The sequence below is a fragment of the Camelus ferus genome, chromosome 12 (genome assembly GCF_009834535.1).
Source record: "Camelus ferus isolate YT-003-E chromosome 12, BCGSAC_Cfer_1.0, whole genome shotgun sequence".
NCBI classification, from domain to species: Eukaryota; Metazoa; Chordata; class Mammalia; order Artiodactyla; family Camelidae; genus Camelus; species Camelus ferus.
This window is the reverse complement of record NC_045707.1, coordinates 14494853-14517196: the sequence shown is the minus strand read 5'-3', so window position 1 is coordinate 14517196 and position 22344 is coordinate 14494853. Positions and strand designations below refer to the sequence as shown.

Sequence of the window (22344 nt, the reverse complement as noted above, 5' to 3'; positions counted from 1 at the left end):
TTTGAAAATGTTCTCTTTTTGCATTTTTTCAATTATTGCTGTGTGCTCACTGTATGTAGGGTATCTCAAAGCATGGACTTACAAGGACTTACAATGCAATATTGAGCAGAAGACCTATTAATAACTTGAAAATTTTAATGCAATCCATTACAAACCCAACCTGTTTCCTTTTCATTAGGAAAATTTACATGTGGTCTAAGTGGAGGAATCTAGGAAAGGTTTCCCAAATCCTTCTCTTCTCCGACTACTTTCTATCTCATCTCTCCCATTTGTGGCTTTTTGCTTCCCCTTTTCTTTCCATTTCCCTGCTCCCTGACCCCCTCTTCTTCTTCCTTCTCTTTCCTCTTCTCCTTTTACTTTTCTTCTCTGACTCTTCCCCTCCTGGATTTCTCCTGTATTTAGGTCATTTTCTTATGGTCTGTCATCCTCCCAGTGTTGTCCCAGTCCTGTTAGCCAGGTAACAGTGAGGAGCAGATGTGCCTCATGTTTATATGAATCAGGGCTCCACTCAAGGGAAGGGCTGGCCCTCAGCGACATTATGATATACAACCCGGGAAATAGAGCCAATATTTTATAATAACTATAAATGGAGTATAACCCTTAAAAATTGTGGGTCACAATATTGTACGTCTGTAGTTTATATAATATTGTACAGCAACTATACTTCAATAAAGACTTAGACATTGAAAATTATAAAACATGGATAAAAAATAAAAGAAAAATTAAATAAATGTGAAGGCATCCTATGGTGATGGAAAGACTTAATATTGTTAAGACAGCAATAGTATATAATGCAACCTGCACAATCAGTGTGATTTCTCTGCAAATTCCTAAAAGCCTTTGGGAAGAAATATGCAAGCCGATCCTCACATTCATATGGAATTTAAAGGGACCCCAAGGAGCCAAAACAATCTGAAAAAAGAAAATGAAAGTTGGAGGCTCACACTTCCCATTCTCAAATGTTAGTACAAAGCAACAGTAAAACTGTGATACTGGCATAAAGATATACGTATAGATGAATGAAATTGAATGGAGAACCCAGAAAAAAATCCACCCACCTTTGATGAACTGATTTTAGACATTAGTCAGCAACATTAAATTCGGGGGAAATGGTGTTTTAAACAAATGGCGCTATGCAATTGGCTATCCACATGCAGAGGAATGAAATGGACCCTTACCTCATACCACATATAAAAAGTAATTCAAAATACATAAAAGGCTTAAATATAAGAAGTAAAATTACAATCAACACCCTGTGTCCATAGGTTCCATATCCGTGGATTCAACCAACTCCAAATTGAAAATACTAAAATAAAAAGAAATTCCAAAAAGTTTCAGAAAGACAAAACTTGAATTTGCCATCTGCCAGCTGATATTTTCATAGCATTTACATTGTATTTACAACATTTATATAGCATTTACATTATATTAGTGATTATAAGTAATCTAGAGTGATTTAAAGTATACAGGGAGACATGCCTAGGTTATATGCAATTACTATACTATTTCATGTAAGAGACTTGAGTATACACAGATTTTGGTATGCCCAAGGCGCTCTTGAACCAATCTTCCACTGATACTGAGGGATGACTGTATAAACTCTCCAATAAAACATGTGGATAAATCTTTATAACCTAGGATTTAGCAATGTTTCTTAGATTGGACAGCAAAGCACAAGCCACAAAAGAAAAAATACATAAATTGAACTATGCATGGGGAACTATGTTCAATATCTTGTAATAATTTTTAATGGAAAAAATATGAAAATGGATATATGTATGTATATGCATGACTGGGACATTGTGCTGTACACCAGAGATTGAGACATTGTAACTGACCATACTTCAATTTAAAAAAAGAAAAAGAAAATGAAATTTTAAAAAATTTTTAGAAATCTAATTACCTCTGCCCCCAAAAAAGGTGTGATTCAGAAAATGAAAATACAGCCCACAGAATGGAAGGAAATATTTGCACATTATGTATCTGATGAATCGTTATCCAGAGTATATCAAGAACTTTAACAACTCATCAATGTAAAGACAAACAACCTAGTTTTAAAAATGGATAAACAACTTCTATAGACCCTCCTCCACACAAGACATACAAATGGTCATCAAGCAGATGAAAAGATATCAAACATTAGTCATGATAGAAATGCAAATTAAAAACCACAATGCAATAACTCCTTCACGCACTCTAAAATAGTTATAACTAAGAAAACTAAAAATAACAAATGTTGGTAACAATGTAGAGAAATTGGAACCTTTAAAAATTACTTGTGGAAATTGAAAAGGATGCAACCTATGCTTACCATATAAATATACAATTAGCATATGGTTCAACAACTCCTCTCCTCGATACATACCCCAAAGAAGGGAAAACAGGTGTGCATATGTATTGATAGCAGCACAATAACCAAAAGATAGAAGCAATGCAAACGTCCATCAACGGGTAAATGGATAAACAAAAGGGCATAGATCCATAAACGGCCATATTATTTTACCATAAAAGGAATAATGTAAAATGGTGCAGCCTCTGTGGAAAACAGTACGGCGGTTCCTCAAAACTTAAACATAAAAATTAACGTATGATTCCTCAATTCCACATCAGGGTATATACCCAAAACACTGAAAGCAGCGGCCGGAACTGATACAGGTACACTCATATTCTTGGCAGCATTAATCACAATAGCAAAAGATAGAAGTGACCCAAGTGTCTACCGATGGATGAATGAATAAACTAAATGTGGTATATACACAAAGGAATGCAACTCAGCCTTAAAACTAAGGAAATACTGACACATGCCACAATGTATATGGGTCTTGAAGTGATTATAAGTGAAATAACCCTGTCACAAAAGGACAAAAATTATATGATTCTACTTATATGAGGTATCCAGAGAAGTCAAATTCAAAGACAAGAAAGTAGAATGTGGCTGCCAGGGGCTTGAGGAGATTGAGTGTTTAATGCTACAGTTTCACTGGTGGAAATTGAAAAGTTCTGAACATGGATGGTGAGGATATTTGTACAACGATATGAATGTGGTTAATGCCATAGAACTGTATACTTAAAAGGGTTTGAATGGCAAATGTTATGTACATTTAATCACAATGAAAAAAGTGGATGAAATACTGATACGTGTTGCAACGTGGATGAACACTGAAAACATCCTAAGTGAAAGAAGAAGCCATACAGAAAAGCCACCCAGATCCTATTCATATTGTGCACTTTAAATCCATGAAGGCTGTGAGAGCGAGGGAAAGTACCAGTAATGGTTCCAGAAAAAGAAAGCTGGATGGGGATGGAAAAAGACATTTCCCTAGAGTCGAGGCAGCGGGCGAATGTTGAAGTGGGCCTGTGTATTGGATTATAATGTGGAAACCATAATAATTTTCTCATTTGGAGGTTATGTGCTGGGTGCCTGGGAGAGTGTCCCTGTTTTGGGTAAAACACACTGGAGTATTTTGTGTGAAGCGGCAAATGTGGTAAAGCAAGGACGGTTGGGGAATCTGAGTGTAGAGATAAACAGTACTTAGTACTGTTGTTGCAAATTTTCTGAATTTGAAATTAACTTTCCAAAATACCACGTCAATACCACTCCAGAAAACCAGAGAAAACATCCCATTTTCTTACAGAGGCCAAGTCTCACACAGATCCAGTTCACACAAAGTTACGAACCTAATCTCCCTTGTAGGAATCCACATGTAATTTACAGGGAAGATTATATTAGGAGCCACTATGTCTTCAGTGTTGTGGATGACCTGGATGTGACAGAAACATTGGGATTTTTGAGGTCCAATTTTCTAACATCATTCCACCAGAAAAAACTATTAGACCTAATAAATGAATTTAGTAAAGTTGCAAAATCAATACACAAATATCAATAGCATTTCTAAACACTAATAATGAACCATCAGAAAGAGAAAGAAAACAATCCAACTTAAAATTGCATCAAAAAGAACAAAATACCTAGAAACAAATTTAACCAAGGACTTGAAAGACCTGCACACTGAAAACTTTAAGATACTGATGAATAAACTGAAAAAAACACACAAATAAATGGAAAGATATCCCAAGTTCATGAAATGAAAGAATTAATGTGGTTAAAATGTCCATACTACTCAAAGCAATGTACACAGTGAATGTAATGCCTACCAAAATTCCAATGGGTTTTTTTTTTTTCGTTGAAATAGAGCAAATAATCCTAATATTTGTGTGGTACCACAAAGGACCCCAAATAGCCAATGCGATCCTCATAAAGGAGAACAGGCTGGAGGCATCTCGCTCCCTGATTTCAAACTATATTGCGAAGCTACAGTAACCAAAATGTGTGAAACTGGCACAAAAACAGGCACCCGGACCAGAGGAACAGAACGGAGAGGCCAGAATTAAACCCTTACGGAGGCGGTCATTTAATTTATGACAAAGGTGCCAAGAACACACCAAGGGGAAAAGACAACAAACAGTGCTGGGGAAACTGGACGCCACATGCCATCTACGCGGCACACAAAACTGACTAAAAACCCAGGTTTCCACATCAAGCCCTTCCTGGGTCTTGCACAGAAGGACCCTCCCCCCGTCCCCCAGCGGTCAGCTGTACACAGGGAGTGTCTCCTCACTTTTCCTCACGTATCACGTTTTTCTCACCTTTTCCTCCTGGCGGTGCGTCCCCGGGCAGATTGTGAAGAAACCCAGCTCCTGTCAGCATGGATGTAGCCCCGTGTTGTCCTGAAGCCGAAACCTCAGCGGGTCCTAAGATAATGAACCCGGGTTGCAGGGACGCTGGCCCCTCGGCATCCCAAAGCAGAAGCCCCAGCTTGCCTCAGCAGACAGAACTCCTTTCAGCTGTGCAGAGCTAGGGCCTCGGTGGAATGCGCGTGCGCCGTGAGTCAGAGAAGCGGCTCAGCGCCTCCCTGAGGCTAGTGCTGGAAGTGCAGGCTACACCTCGCTCACAGTTCACTGGAGACACTGCCCCCTGCTGGCTGAATCCATTAAACTTTGGAAATTCAAACCGAAGTGTAGTCAAATATCCCATAACTTCCCCTCAAATAGGTAAGGAACAATTGGAAACCCGATGGAATGAAATGAATGTAGACGCAAACTTTGCAACTTACACCAAATTCACTCAAAGTTATTTATAGACAAATATTAAAAGCAAAACTATTCAAAATTACAGAAGAAAATAAGAAAATTGGCATGAGCTTGGTCACACAGATCATGAGTTTTGACTTTTAAAAGGCAACAAAAAAGCCAATATACAAAAAGCAAAAAATTAATAACATGTATTTGATAAAATTAAACATTTTTACTTGGTGAAATACCTTATTCAAAACACCAAAACACAAGCAAACAAGTGGGAGAAAAATATTTGCAAAACACATACCTGATAAAGAATTTGTGTTCAGATTATACAAGAACTAAGAAACAGACAACCACATAAAAATGGGTAAAGATCTGAACAGATACCCAGCCAAAGAAAATATACCAATAATAAATAAGTGGACAAAAATATGATCAACATCATATACCAGTAGGGAATTACACACATTAAAACAACAAGACAGTACTGCACACCTATTAGAACTGTTAACCTCCCCCAGAATGACAATACCGACTGCTGGAGGATGGGGAACAACAGACGCTCTCTTGCACTGCTGATGGAACGTATATACAGCCTCTTGAAATATAGTTTGGTAGTATTTTCTACAGCTAAACCAATTTCACATCTTGAGATCCTCAACCATGCCTCTAATATTTACACATCTGCTTTGAAAAATTATATCCAAACAAAAACAAGGATGCAATTATGCACAGTAGCTCTACTCATAGTGTCTGAACCTTAAAGGAATCAGGATATCTTCAGGGGATGAATGCAGAAGCAAACTGGGGTACATCCATGTGAATATGACCCCCCAAACGTGGAATTTCATGAGACCCCAAAGAGCTAAAACAATTTTAAAAAAGAAAATCAAAGTTGGAGGCTCACGCTTCCCATTTTCAAATGTTAGTACACAGCAACAGTAAAGAAAACGCTGAGATAGTGGCATAAAGATACACAGTGTGATGTGACTGAAGGGAGTGTCTCCTGACTTTCCTCGAGGAGAGGGAGGGTGAGGGAAGAAGCTAATCTTTATTAAAATATGTCTTAGGTCAGGCACAGAGGTAGAGGGATTTATTATGTGCCTTTCATTCAATGTTTCACAACAATCCTGTGAAGTATATACTATTATTATTACTATTATTCCTTTCATATTACAGACGAGGCATCTGAGACTCGAAAAGGTTAAGTCATTTGCCTAAGTTAATATGTGAAGGAACTGGAATCAAAACATAGATCGGTCCACTTTTTTTCTGCTATACAACAGTGTCATGGACATTTGACCAATGATTAAAAAGATGATGATCTAAAATTTCTGACTTTAGGAAGAGGCAGGGGGCTGATTATGAGGGTCAAGTTAGGGGTGAAGGGAAGAGCTTGGAGCTTCCTCAAAACCCTTGAAATAATGCCATGAAGGCAGCCACATGCTCTGTGCAGGGCTTGGGACCTGTACCTGTAGTTCCTCCTGGACAATTTCCTCCCTATCTCCCGACTGTCCTCAACACCCCTCACGCAGGGAGAAGCCAGCTCTCTGGGCATGGTGTGAGGCCTGCATCCAAGGAGGGCGCTCCCTGCTCACGCTATCTCAGTCCTCTCCCCGGGACATGGGCACACGCAACACAGGCTTTCACTTTTGACTTTGATGGAAACAAAACAAAAACACCACGGAGACGTTTAAAATACTCACATACAGCCTAGGTCCTGCCCATTTCTGGAGCAAAATTCCAGACAGGGAAACCTTCTTTTTTTTTTTTTCTCTATATTCCCACTTAATCCAGACAGGACCCTTGTCTATTCCAGATTTTCTTCTTTCTTCCAGTTCCTCTCATTGGCCCTTTTTGTACAACTATCTAACTTCCACCTCTCGGGCTTACATCTCTTTATATCCACGAGTAACTAATTCTCCTTTTTCTGCTATCATCCCTTTCAGCCCTGGAAACCTTGCTCTCTCCTGCATCACTTGCGGGATCACTTGCATCATTTGTTAAGTGCAGATCCCTGGGTCCCATTTCCAGAGGTTCTGATTTTTGTAGGTCTGGTGAGGAGCCTAGAAATCTGCATTTGTAAACTACTCCAGATCATTCTGAAATAGGTGGTTTACATGGCATGCCTTGAGAAACATGTTGATATATTTTTTAAAAATTAGAAATGTTTTTGTGTCACTTTCAAAAACCTTTAAAGAGTCCCTGATGGAGACAAAATTTCAGAATCCTGTCATTGGATTTAATTTCTTTTCTTCCTTTCTCACTTAATTGCCTCCTTTCTTGCCCCTACAACTTCCTGGTCCAACACCAATGACAGGAGGACTAATGGGAACTCCCAGAAAAACGGCCTAATTGGCCTCCTGGGCTGCAGGCATGAGTGGACAGAGCCCCCTCCTCGCCTCTGACTGACCCTCCCTTTCCCAAGCAGAAGCTGTGTGTGTAGTGGAAGTGGCTCTCACCCCACCACTACCTGCATCACTGCTCTAGAGACTTTAGGACCAAGAGTTTTGTTTCTCTTTTTCTGAGATTTAAAAAAATTATTTATTTGTGTGTTGGGAGGAAGGTAATTAAGTTTATTTATTTATTTAATGGAGGTGCTGGGGACTGAACCCAAGACTTCACACATGCTAGGCATGCACTCTACCACTGAGCTAAACCCTCCGCACTCTGAGATTTAATTTGAAGCCTGTCATGAGATCTTACCTTAATTCTTTTTTTCCCTTTAAAATTAAAATTTTTATAAAATTATTTTTTAACTGATGTAGAGTTGATTTACAATGTTGTGTTAGTCCTGGTGTACAGCATAGAGATTCAATTATATATATATTCTCTTTCATTATAGGTTATTACAAGATACTGAATATAAATTCTTAATGGTTCTTCTTGCTATTTCCCTAACCCTCCTTTCCCTGTCTGCCAGCCTGGGTCCTTGCCACCTTAGATTAACAATCTGAAAATTCCCTACTTGCTGTTATCCTCTGCCCCTTCTTGCATTCTTTTCAGTATTAATGAATTCATTTTCAGCTAATGTTTAGGGAGTGTCTACAGTATTTAGGTCCTGCGCCAGGCATGAGATTTTGATCCCTACCCCCATTCCAGCTGGAAAAATGAAGTTTCCCTCATTTTGTTAGACATCTATTTTCAATCCCACAGTCTCCATCTTTTCATTGCAGGAGTCTCCAGTCCTTTAGACTTTAAGGGGCTAGGCTGGAATCTAGGAAGAAGTCAGTAGTTGTCTTATTCCTCTCTGTGGGGTATGTCCTGGGATAAGCTGTCCCCAGAGCCTGAGAAGGGCCCCCTTTACCTCTTGGTTCTTGAGGCTGTAGATGATGGGGTTGACCATAGGGGTGAACACAGTGTAGAGGACAGAGAAGGCCTTTCGGAGGAAGGGGGCCATGTGGTCTGTTGGGGCTACGTAGACCACAATGAGGGTGCCATAAAACACCCCGACTGCACTGAGGTGGGAGAAGCAGGTGGAGAAGGCTTTCTGCTTTCCACGACCTGAAGGTACTGGCAGCACAGTCCGTAGGATGAAGGCATAGGATGTCACAATCAACAGGAAGGGGGCCAGTGTCAGGAAGCCTGAGATGCTCACTCCAGCTCCCCACATGACCCTCACATCACCACAGAACAGCCCTACAACTGGAGCAAAGTCACAGAAGTAGTGGTCAATCTCCCTGCTGCCAGGGAAGAGGGGCAGATGGGCTGCCAGGGCCAGAATGAAGGCAGAGAAGGAGAAGCCACAGAACCAGGTTCCAGCAGCCAGGCAGCCACACAGCAAGGTGCTCATCAGAGCAGGGTAGTGAAGGGGGTGACAGATGGCCAAGTAACAGTCATAGGACATGGCAGAGAGTAGGAGGCACTCTGCTGCAGCCAGCGAGGCAAACAGGTAGAACTGGAACAGACAGCTGACCAGCGAGATGGTTTCCCTCCCTTCCAGGAAGCTCCGCAACAGCTGAGGCGCGATGTTGGAGGTGTAGCCAATCTCCAGCAGGGAGAAGGGGCCGAGGAAAAAGTACATGGGTGTGTGGAGAGTCTGACTGGATGCTACAGCCAACACTATGAGGGCGTTGCCCCTGACTATTATCACATAGATGGCCAGAAAGAGGGTGACGGGGAGGAAGCCCAGGTGTTGCAGCTCCCCAGAGCCCTCTAGGATTATCCAGGTGGTCTGGTTCTCGCTGTCACTACTGGTCTGCTTTCCTCATCTAGATCTGGGCCCAAGAGAATAGAAGAAGGCAATATTAACCAAGATAGGATTATGACCACACACCATGCTTGGCTTATTCGTTTGTTCATCACAGCAAGCACTGGAGCCAGGCTTTGTTGTCTCCTATTTATAGAAGAGAAACTGAGACTCAGTGAATTCAAGCCAATTATTAAAGATCACGATGGTCGAGTCATGATTTGAACCCAGGTTTGCTTGACTCCAAAGCTCCTACATGGTCTACTGTCCTATGGTGCTTTCCCAAATCCTTTCTGAGTGATAGAAATGTGAGTACCAGAGAACAGTATAGGGCTTTTCCAATCATCAAGAGCTATTTACCTGACAATCCTGGCTGAGCATGAACAGGAGAACCATATCTGGTAAACTCTTCTGGAAGGGTGTCCATGACTTCCTGGGGAGGTGGTCCTGCTCTGAGGTCATGCCCATTCCTGGAACAGCCACTCATCTCACACTATTTCCTTTTTCCAAGAAAATGAGACTAAGAAATCCTGATAAGCAGTATATACCACCTACTCTATGAGAGATGCCGTATAGAAAGATCTGAATTAACTTATATCCCACTCTCCTGGGAAACTATTCTTTTTCCTTGGACAAGTGGCCTGGTGACTGTTGATAACGCCGTGTTCAAACTTTTCCTAATCAGTTTGTTGGGAGCCTTTTTCTCTTGGTTCCCCTCCCCTATATTCCCTATACAGGTCAAATGCTCAACTTATCTCACCTAACTATGGATTCTTTAGAAATTTCTGCCCTGGCATAAGACTTCTTCTCTCACTTATAGCAGGAAGATAATACCAAACACACAGGAAGACCTTGATAAGTACTTGTGGAATGAATGAATAAATAAATTGGTTATAATAATTTTTCAACAGTAAATAGCCATGAAAAATTGCAGTCTCTGAAAAAGAGGCACTTAAATGATTACTGAAAGAGAGAAGGAATCTCTGGGTCCTCCCCTAACTGATGGAATATTGGAATATTGCTACTCAGAGCCTGAGATGAAACCATGATTAAGATTGGAGGTGGAAGGGGTATGTGTGTGTATGTATGTGTGCGTGTGCATGTATGCGTGCGTGCGTGCGTGTGTGTGTGTGTGTTATGGTGAAGAAACCAGAAAGCCCAATATGATATAGCGTTTTCTCATTTTTGAAGTTAAGAAAGATAACAGTCCACATGAGCAGATGGCAGCGTGAACAAAGGGTCTTTGTGTTCTTTTCCTGGTCCTACCTGTCCTGGTTTTGACCTTACATCATGCAGATACACATTGGTCATAAGCAGGGGTATAGACATAGAGCAAATAGAATACTTTCATATGTTTTTGAACATATTTTGCCTTCTATGTACTGGTGACTTCTTAAAGAGCTATGGAGAGACTTGAGTTGAGAATGGAATAGACTCTGGGTTTATTCCAGAGGGAAGAAGCTACTAAAGGGAAGAAGCTACTAAAACTAACCAAACCAACAAACCAAGTCAACTGACCCAGAACTTTTCACGTCTGGACTCTGTATCAATGCTTATGACCAAAAAGTTACTATTGCTCTTGCTAAAGTGAATTTGACCTTAGTTCTGGTAAAATTCTTAGATGTTTTACAGAATGTTTGGAATTCTCATAAGGAGACGTCATCAGGAGCTATCTCATGTTAATTACAATGTGAAACATCACATAATGTCTTTTATTGATAGAATTAATAATTTAGTAGATTAAAAGTTAGTAGGTCTGGAGAAAGCAGTAGGAAAGGGACATGTTAATTTCACATAAAGCTTCACAGAAAAAGATGATGACTGTGAGCGTAATAAGAATACTCTTAGTTTGGCTACTGTATGTCAAAATTATTCATTAATGACCGTCTGAAAGTCTGACAAAGATGTCTAGTGAAAAGGAGATGGTTTTGGAGATCTTGTCTTCTTCACCTATTTTAGCAGTGACTTCGACAGACACAGCAAATGTGCACGGCTCATCGAACTTCAGACGATAAGAAACAGAAGGGAAACCAATATTACAGGAGATAGAATTATAATTCAAAATAAGCTTGACCTTTGGAATGCTAGACTAAAAACAAGATGAAATTTAACAAGGGCACATACGAAATCTGCGTGTAGGCTTTAACAATCAGTTGATAAAGTACAGGAAGGGTAAGACCTAACTTGGTAGCCATCTGTGTGAAAATGACTTGAGATTTTTTTGACTATCATGAATTAGGACTTAGTAGCTGTGAAGTATGAAGAACATACAAAGAATGTGGAGATATTTAATCTGGAAAAGACAAAACTAATGGAAGACTATGATAGCTGGTTTCATTATTGAAGGAATTCTTATTGAAAAAGAGGGATTATAGCTAGCCCACAGAGGGCAGAAAAAGGACCAAGGGGGTGGTTGTGGTGGAAAACCCACACCCGCCTACCTGTGCTGGTTTCGTCAGGGTGATTCTTGTGGGGCTAACGATCGTTATTTACAGCATGATTTTGGGATCTGAAAATAAGGTAAGTCTCACTGGAGAGGCTCAGAGTGGGGGAAATGAAGTTGCTTCCTAGAGCCTCCAGAAGTTTGTTGGCAAATATGGGCCCCATTCATTGGAACTTCCTGGAACAAACGCGAGACATTTAAAAAAAAAAAACATGGCAAGCTTCTGAATTTGTTTAGGTTGGGTCAGAGGTGCTTCTCTCTGTAAACAAAGAGTAGTGTTGACCCAGATGATTTCTAGGTGTGCAGATTCAGTAGAGAGTGGACTGACCAGCTTTGGGCTTGGAGTTAACTCCTTTTCTCCTGGTTGTCTTACCCCTGGACTAAACTCTCCTGCCAGCCTACAGCTCTGTGGACTTTCTGCTTCTCTCCTCTGAAAGCTCCATGTTATTGGCTTCTTCCTACCCCAGCGTACTCACAGAAGACTGTTGTCTCCATTCTGTACGTGCTGCTCTGGTCACTACTGCCTTTTCTAGAGCAAGACAGCCTCCTTCCCTTATGGGGGTTGAAGAAGAGCCTCCCTAGGGAGGAGATGTAGCATAGAGTCACCTGGATGAGCTGCATCTTTGTTTTTGTTCCAGGGGAATGTTTTAGTTCATCAGGGACCACATCCAGGTGTTTCACTCAAACCTAATGACCTCTTCCTCATGAAATAGGGACTGAAAAGATGTAAGAATAGCCATGATCAAAATCAATATTTATCTAATAATTTATAAGTCATAAAGCAAATATTAACTTATTTAATAAATAGCCAATACTCAGAATGAACAACAAGGTGAAAGGTGAGTATGCTGTGATTTGTTCTTGTACCACTGGGGTGGATTATCTAGAGTATGACCTCAAAGGCTAGATTAGCAGTCTTTCTACTCTGGCATGGGTTATGACCTGCGGTCCTGCTTTCATCCCTTAACAGGGAGGAGGCAGGAGGAAACAGCTTTATAATTCTGTAGATGATTAGTTCTGTTTAGTTTGGTGGGTTTTAACATCACAGATGTACATAAAACCAGGTCAGTCCCCTTAAAGAGAATGCAGGCAGATAGTAAGGCGCAGCTAAATGACGATGTAAATGACAATGTAAAGCTAACTGACGACATAAAGAAGCCACCCTGCTGCAAGAGCAAAGCACTGAGTTCCTTCCACAGGAAAGCAGAGAGCAGACCTCGGCCAGAAGGCGGACAGCACAGGGTCACAGCGGGGGTTGGATTTTCCTAGTAACAGACTAGGATGGCTCTTCCTGGAAGAAACTGGACAAGTGTCTTACTTTGACGTGTGAAAGGCAGAGTGGAAAGACTTGGATGAGGAAAATGTGACCTGCAAAGAGTAAGGGGCAGACTGTCTCTGAGGGAGTAGCTGAGAATAAAATATGGCTGCCTAGGTCTTGGGATGTGTAAAGGGGGGGGGGGGCAGTGAGAAAGATGAGAATAAGAGCCTTTTCTAGGTAGAAAGGAAATCCAGTGTTTATTATAAACTTAGAATTTATGATAATAGTCAAAAATATCCAACTTGTGTTTAAAAGTTTAACGTCAGTTTTTTTTTTTCCTGGAATGTTATCTGTGAGTTTAAAGTGGAAATGAAGGGTCTATATGCCGTTTTCTAGATATTAGATTATGTTTTTGTATAACACTGTGTCCTGACATTAATTCATTCAAGAAATACTTATCAAGTATTTACAGCGTGTCAGGCACTGTTCTAGACTCTAGGTATATAGCAGCAAACAAAGCAAAATTTGGTTAGTAGAGTTATCTGGACTACTTTGTTCCCCATGCTTTGACGATGAGTCTGTATTACCCTGATCAGACTCCTCTTTCACCCAGAGCTGGCTTTCCTGAATGCAGAAATCCTGCCTGGGAGAAAATTCATTTTCAAAGGACCAGCTTCTTGTATCCATCATCCCAACTAACTGATATAAGCATCAAGAATGAATGGAGATTTGGTGCCAGCCATTATGGAAAACAGTATGGGGATTCCTTAAAAAACTGAAAATAGACTCGTCCTGTGAGCCAGCCATTTGCAGCAACATGGATGGACCTGGAGTTCATCATTCTAAGTGAAGTAAGCCAGAAAGAGAAAGAAAAGTACCGTATGATTCTTGTAATAACCTTTAATGAAAAAAATTTGAAAATGAACACACGTATGTATATGCATGACTTGGACATTGTGCTGTACACCAGGAACTGATGCATTGTAACTCATGGTACTTCAATTAAAAAAAAATACCATATGATACCACTTATATGTGGAATCTTAAAAAAAAAAGACACAAGTGAACTTATTTACAAAACAAAACAGACTCACAGACACAGAAAACAAATGTATTGTTACCACAGGGGAAAGATGGTGGGAAGGGATAAATTGGGAGTTCGAGATTTGCAGATAATAATATATATAAAATAGATAAACAACAAAGTCCAACTGTATAGCACAGGGAACTATAGTCAGTAACTTGTGATAACCTATAATGAAAAAGAATATGGAAAGGAGAAAAAAGAATGAATAGAGAGAATATATAAAGGAGGATGTAGTAAGACCAGATAGCAAAATAACGATACAAAAGGAAACTATTTAGTGAATATCTCTATGTGCTGGGCAGTTTGATAAGAGTTTTACAAAATGATCTCGTTGAAGCCTCACAAGAATCGTAGAAGGTAGTTATTATCATTATCTACAATTTACATACACCAGGCAACTATAGCATAGAGAGATCAAGTACATTGTCCAGGATCATAAAATTAGTAAGTGGTGAAGCCAAAATTTAAATCTGACATTCCACAGTTTTGCCTTTGGATAATAGAGGAGAAGGGTAAATAGAAGGTATTAAGAAAAAGAAGAAAACGGTGATGGGTTGGCCTGGAAATATGATTAAGTTGTTATCTTCAGATGCTTGCTACCTCCTAATTTTAAGTATTGTGGAACAGACACACAGATATACAGACATTCATAAAATGTACCCTAACTTGGCTCCTATTGATTGTCAAAATTTCATCCTGGAAAAAATATGAAGTGGGTGTTATCAAACAATGGTCTCAGTCATTAACGAAGTCTCAATAAAGCCCTTCTATAATACCTCACTGTGAGCAGTAAAACTTCTGGTGAACCTTGCAGGATAAACTTGTTGCGACCACATGAACTAATATTCTCAATAAGGCTGTTAGTTTAACCCAGTAAAATGTTGGAGGATATTTAATAAAAGTAAAGTTTGACTTTTGGAATAACTGATCATCCTATGTTATTCTTCATGAAGGTAATTAGATAGCCAGGCCAACCGCCTTTCAAAACTAACTTTGGATCATGGCAATAAAAACATGTGAACAGCACATTCACGTTAAAATAACTCCATTACTTAAAATTTTATTTCCTTCCAGTTTTTTTGTTCTTTACATAGTTGTAATTGTCATCATATATACAATTTAAATCCCGGTACTTCACCTAATATTTTATTGTAATCATTTTATATATGTACCTCTATTTAAACTGATCATATAACGTTCAGTATGTAGGTGTAGCAGAATTTGCCCAACCACTTTTGCACGGAAGCTTTGAGTCTGTATATAGACCAAATGTATAGATCATTTATATTTCAACCTTCCACTAAATGGGAGGTCATTTATCTTCTTCTTACATATCCACTGATAAGAAGTTAATATATTCTGGGTACTATTTAACATACATATTTTGAACCTCACAACATGTTGGGCATTATTGGATGATCAAGACACACGATTTTCCCATAGATAATTATGGTACAATAGGGAATATGATACCTGCCACAAAAGAGCTAGTTTACTGAGATTACAGAGAAAGAAATAAGGGAAATTAATGGCAAAGGTGGAATATGAGCTAGAATTTAGAGGACAGACAAGGTTGTAGAAAATTAGAAGTGAGGATAAGTGTCTTCAGTTCCTACCTATTGAGGAGTTAACTGTTGCAGGTTAGCTCTCCTGATGGACACAACTACATAATGGATGAAGTATCTGCTTTCAGCTATTAGAAAACATACAGTACAGGACTGCAGCCCCTGAGAGAAGGGAAAAAATTGAGGTGAGCCTGCCACCACCTCAGCTTTCCGCCTTCACACAGTTTCTACACCCAAAATCTAGGAAGGGCATGATTTCCTTGCTGAGTTAAAGAGACAGAGATCAGAGTTTGAGAAGGTAGAGATTGTTCGAATCTGTGGGCAGAGGACGGGGGAGATGTACAGAGAAACAATTCTAGAAACCTGTACAGGGATCCCCACAAGACTTTAGCTGAATATTACTAGAAGTATAAATTGAGTAACTATTGGAATTCATACAGAGTGGGAGATATATGAGGTCCAGTCTAATTTTTTTCTTTTTTGGGGGGGAGGCAATTAGGTTTATTTATTTTAATTTATTTATTTTAATAGAGGCGCTGGGGATCGAACCCAGGACTGTTAATTCTTTTTTTTCTGTGTGTGTGTGTGTGTGTGTATTTTTTATTGAAGCATAGTCAGTTTACAATGTTGTGTCAATTTCTGGTGTACAGCATAATGCCTCAGCCATACATGAACATACATATATTCATTTTCATATTCTTTTTCACCATGAGTTACTACAAGGTATTGAATATAGTTCCCTGTTGTTCTTCCCAGTATGAACTTGTTGTTTATCTACTTTATGTGGATTTGGGAGTTCGAGATTTGCAGGACTGTTAATTCTTACTCTATTCTGTTTCTGTATGGGTTAGGAACTTATATATTATATCTATATTCTTTTACTAGTTGACCTGAAAGTTTTAGTAATATATTCTTAATAAAGTTAGTTAATATCTCAACCATTCTCTTGTACAATACACGGCCTTAGGAAATTTTTACTCTAAGTATTGTCTGACTTACATGTTCCTATTTTCAATAATTTTAGTTTTGAACATTTAACCCCACACACTGGATGTTGGTATTATTATCTTTTGTTAAAGGTCATGTTCCCTGGGAAACAGATTCTGAGATGGAGGTTGGTGCGCAGGAAGTTTATTGGAGAGTGCTTTTGAAATCAGCACCTGTGTGTGGAGGGGAAGGTGGGAAGCTGAAGGAGGTAGGATTGGTCAGAGCAACAGGTTAAACTGTGGTGCAGTCACAACAAAGTGCTCAGTTAATCTCACAAGAAGCTCAGTGGCCCTGCAGAGTCGTTCCCTCCTGAGGCAAAGGGGCTCCCTTCTCCCGAGGGTGATTCTCAGAGACAGATTCTGCCACCTGCCTGCAGATAACCCTCCTCGCAGCTGGAGGAGTGAGTGTTTTCATCTGCAAGGGGTGGAGGGAATCTGGTCTCTGCACCATACCATCCACTACAGTCCATCCTTGATTAGATGTGGATAGGTAAACACGAACTTTAAACCTGAGTGAGAACAGGACAATGGTTTTATATTCTCAGGAGGGACCATTACAATTATTGTTGTTGTTAATTATTCTATGCCCTGAGCCATGACAGAGGTAGACAGCTTTTCTGATAGTTCTCTCTGCTAAAAGCCAAAGAACTAAAAGAAAATTTATCATCACTTTTGGAGATGATGTGATTATATGATTAGAAACCCTGAAACATTAGTGAAAAAAAAATACTAGAATTTATAAGATATTTTTGTAAGGTGGCCATGTAGAAGATATAGTTACAAAAAAGTATTTGTTCTCTGTACTATTTATAAATGACTAGAAATGGAAAAGGGAAAATATCTCATTTATATAAACAAAAAAGTGTCATATATTTAGGAATAAATTTAATTAAAAAGGCACCGGATCTGTATGGAGAGCAACATAAAACCTTACCGAAATATGTAAAATAAGATGTGAGTAAAAGAAAAATACATATATCCCGAGATTAAAGTTTTAACATCATGAAAATTGACTTTAAAATTATTATTATGTATAATATACACAGTCCTACTTTAAATGTTAACAGATCTTTGGTGGCAATTAGATAAAATATGTTAAAATTTTTATAAAAAATAGATTAGAAAAGTTAGGCATATTTTGAAAAAGAAGAATAGTATAATAAGAATTTAAGAATATGTAGGATACAGAAGGAACATATGTCACATAATAAAGGTCATATACAACAAGCCCACAGCTAACATTATACTCAGTGGAGAAGGCTTGAAAGCTTTTCCTCTTACATCAGGAACAAGACAAGGGTGCCCACTGTCACGACTCCTGTTCAACATAGTTAGTACTAGGAGTCCTAGCTAGAGCAGTTAGGCATGAAAGAAAAAAAGGTATTCAAATCAGGAAGGAAAAAGTAAAACTGTCTCTGTTTGCAGATGATATGTTCTTATACATAGAAAATCCTAATGATTCTACCAAAAGGCTGTTAGAACTAGTAAATGAATTCAGTAAAGTTGCAGGACACAAAATCAACATACAAAAATCTGTACTATTTACGGCACTCACATGACAAAAACAAAATACCTCATTCACATCAAAAACAAAAAGTGTCACATTCCATTCCATTTATAAAAGCATCAAAGCCATTAAATTATTAGAAATTAATTAAACCAAGGAGGTGAAAGACCTATACACTGAAAATTATGAGAAACTGATGAAAGAAATTGAAGAAAACACAAATAAACAGAAAGATAGCCCATGTTCATGGACTGGAAGAGTTCATATTGTTAAAACAGCTATACTACTCCCTGACTTCACACTGCTAAAAAGCTACAGTAATCAAAGTAGTATGGGACTGACACAAGAAAACACATATAGATCAATGGAACAGAATAGAGACCCCAGAAGTATAGGCCTCCCCATAACACATCATCAATTAACCTAGGGCAAAGGAGGCAAGAATATACAGTGGGAAACCTCAACAATTTTAAGAAGATAGAAATTATCTCAAGCATCTTTACTGACCACAATGCCATGAAACTGGAAATCAACAACAGAGAAACAAAGGAGAAAAAAAGGAAAGCATGGAGATTAAACAATATGTTATTGAAAAAACAATGGATCAATGAGGAAATCAAAGCTGAAATTAAAAAATACCTTGAGACAAATGATAATGAAAGCACAACCACTCAAAACCTATGGGACATAGCAAAGGCAGTGCTAAGAGGGAAGTTTATAGCGATACAGGCCTTCCTCAAAAAAGAAGAACAATCTCAAATAAACAATTTAACCCACCACCTGAATGAATTAGAAAAAGAAGAACAAAAAGCCCCAAAAAGCAGCAGAAGGAAGGAAATAATAAAGATCAGAGAGGAATTAAATACAATAGAGATTAACAAGACCATAGAAAAAATCAACCAAACCAAAAGCTGTTTTTTTGAAAAAGTAAATAAAATCGACAAACCTCTGGCCAAACTCACAAAGAAGAAAAAAGAGAGAGCACAAATTAGCAAAATAAGAAAGGAAAATGGAGAAATTACAACAAACAAAATAGAAATACAGAATATCATACGAGAATATTATGAAAAACTATATGGAACCAAACTGGATAACCTAGAGGAGATGGACAAGTTTCTGGAAACATACTGTCCACCAAAACTGAATCAAGAAGAATCTGAACACTTGAACAATCCGATCACTAGAAAGGAAATAGAAACAGCAATTAAAAACCTCCCTACAAATAAAAGTCCAGGACTGGACGGCTTCACCGGGGAATTCTACCAAACATACAAAGAAGAACTCATACCAGTCCTTCTCAAACTCTTCCAGACGATTGAAAAGGAGGGAATACTCCCAAACTCATTCTATGAAGCCACCATCACCCTGATACCAAAACCAGGCAAAGACACCACAAAAAAAGAGAATTATAGGCCAATATCACTGATGAACATAGACGCCAAAATCCTCACCAAAATTTTAGCAAATAGAATCCAACAACACATAAAAAAGATTATACATCATGACCAAGTGGGGTTCATCCCAGGGACACAAGGCTGGTTCAACATACGCAAATCAATCAGTGTAATACATCACATCAACAAGAGAAAGGACAAAAACCACATGATCATCTCAATCGATGCAGAAAAAGCACTTGATAAAATTCAACACCCATTTATGATAAAAACTCTCGCCAAAGTGGGTATAGAGGGAACATATCTCAACATAATAAAAGCTATATATGACAAACCTACAGCCAGCATAGTACTCAACGGTGAAAAACTCAAAAGCTTCCCACTAAAATCTGGGACAAGACAAGGATGCCCACTATCACCACTCCTATTCAACATAGTCCTGGAAGTCCTAGCCACAGCAGTCAGGCAAGAGAAAGAAATAAAAGGGATCCAAATTGGAAAAGAAGAGGTAAAAGTGTCATTATATGCTGATGACATGTTACTATATATAGAAAACCCTAAAAGGTCCACACGAAAGCTACTAGAGCTGATTGAAGAATTCAGCAAGGTAGCAGGTTATAAAATTAACGTTCAAAAATCAGTTGCATTTCTTTACACTAACGATAAATCAACAGAAGAAGAAAGTAAAGAAACAATCCCCTTTAAAATAGCACCCAAAGTAATAAAATATCTGGGAATAAATCAAACCAAGGAGGTGAAAGAATTATACACAGAAAACTATAAACCATTGATGAAGGAAATTAAAGAAGACTTTAAAAAATGGAAAGATATTCCATACTCTTGGATTGGAAGAATCAATATTGTTAAAATGGTCACACTGCCCAAGGCAATCTACAGATTTAATGCAATCCCTATCCAATTACCCAGGACATATTTCACAGAACTAGAAAAAATCATAATAAAATTCATATGGAACCATCAAAGACCTAGAATTGCCAAAGCATTACTGAAGAGAAAGAAAGAGGCTGGAGGAATAACTCTCCCAGACTTCAGACAATACTATAGAGCTACAGTCATCAAGACAGCATGGTATTGGTACCAAAACAGACATATAGACCAATGGAACAGAATAGAGAGCCCAGAAATGAACCCACAAACTTTTGGTCAACTCATCTTTGACAAAGGAGGCAAGAATATACATTGGAATAAAGACAGTCTCTTCAGCAAATGGTGTTGGGAAAACTGGACAGCAGCATGTAAAACAATGAAGCTAGAACACTCCCTTACACCATATACAAAAATCAACTCAAAATGGATTAAAGACTTAAACATAAGACAAGATACAATAAACCTCCTAGAGGAAAACATAGGCAAAACATTATCTGACATACATTTAAAAAATTTTCTCCTAGTAGAAATAAAAGCAAGAATAAACAAATGGGACCTAGTGAAACTTACAAGCTTCTGCACAGCAAAGGAAACCAGAAATAAAACAAGAAGAAAACCTACGGAATGGGAGAAAATTTTTGCAAGTGAAACCGACAAAGGCTTGATCTCCAGAATATATAAGCAGCTCATACGACTCAATAAGAAAAAAATAAACAACCCAATCCAAAAATGGGCAGAAGACCTAAACAAGCAATTCTCCAAGGAAGACATACAAATGATCAAAAAGCACATGAAAAAATGCTCAATATCACTAATTATCAGAGAAATGCAAATCAAAACTACAATGAGGTATCACCTCACACCAGTCAGAATGGCCGTCATTCAAAAATCCACAAATGACAAATGCTGGAGGGGCTGTGGAGAAAGGGGAACCCTCCTACACTGCTGGTGGGAATGCAGTTTGGTGCAGCCACTATGGAAAACAGTGTGGAGATTCCTCAAAAGACTAGGAATAGACTTACCATATGACCCAGGAATCCCACTCCTGGACTTGTATCCAGAAGGAAATCTACTTCAGGATGACACCTGCACCCCAATGTTCATAGCAGCACTATTTACAATAGCCAAAACATGGAAACAGCCTAAATGTCCATCAACAGGTGACTGGATAAAGAAATGGTGGTATATTTATACAATGGAATACTACTCAGCCATAAAAACCGACAACATAATGCCATTTGCAGCAACATGGATGCTCCTGGAGAATGTCATTCTAAGTGAGGTAGGCCAGAGAGAGAAAGAAAAATACCATATGAGATCGCTCATATGTGGAATCTAAAAAACAAAAACAAAAACAAACAAACAAACAAAAACAAAGCGTAAATAAAGGACAGAAATAGACTCACAGACAGAGAATACAGACTTGTGGTTACCAGGGGGGTGGAGGGTGGGAAGGGATAGACTGGGATTTCAAAATTGTAGAATAGACTACACTGTATAGCACAGGGAAATATACACAAAATGTTATGATAACTCACAGAGAAAAAAATGTGACAATGAGTGTGTATATGTCCATGAATAACTGAAAAATTGTGCTGAACACTGGAATTTGACAGAACATTGTAAAATGATTATAAATCAATAAAAAATGTTAAAAAAAAAAAAAAGAATATACAGTGGGGAAAAAACCAGTCTTTTCACTAAGTGGTGTTGGGGAAACTGGGCAGCTATATGTAAAAGAAGAAAACTAGAACATTTTCTCACATGGTATATAAAAACAAATTCAAAATAGGTTAAAGACCTAAATTTTAGACCTGAAACTGTAAAACTCCTAGAAGAAAACACAGGGAATATGTTGTTGGCATTGGTCTTAGTTGGTCTTATTTCTTTGGATCTGTCACCTCAGGCAAAGGAAACAAAAGCAACAATAAACAAATGGGTTATAATC

The 22344-nt window shown here is 38.6% G+C and overlaps 1 protein-coding gene and 1 long non-coding RNA gene across 2 annotated transcripts in view; both read right to left on the bottom strand.

Moving 5' to 3' along the window:
• LOC106728779 overlaps positions 1–4882 on the bottom strand; it is a 28347-nt gene extending 23465 nt beyond the window's left edge. The window contains exon 1 of the long non-coding RNA XR_001365040.2: positions 4648–4882. This is a non-coding gene — a long non-coding RNA (uncharacterized LOC106728779). The remainder of the gene's footprint in view (positions 1–4647) is intronic.
• A 3414-nt stretch (positions 4883–8296) lies between these two features.
• LOC102514433 (olfactory receptor 11A1) lies at positions 8297–9755 on the bottom strand. Its single transcript, XM_032493869.1, has 2 exons — positions 9629–9755; positions 8297–9234 (listed from the first exon to the last, which is right to left on the bottom strand). The coding sequence occupies exons 1-2, from the start codon at positions 9753–9755 to the stop codon at positions 8297–8299; spliced, it is 1065 nt and encodes a 354-aa protein (XP_032349760.1).
• Positions 9756–22344: the final 12589 nt, after the last annotated feature.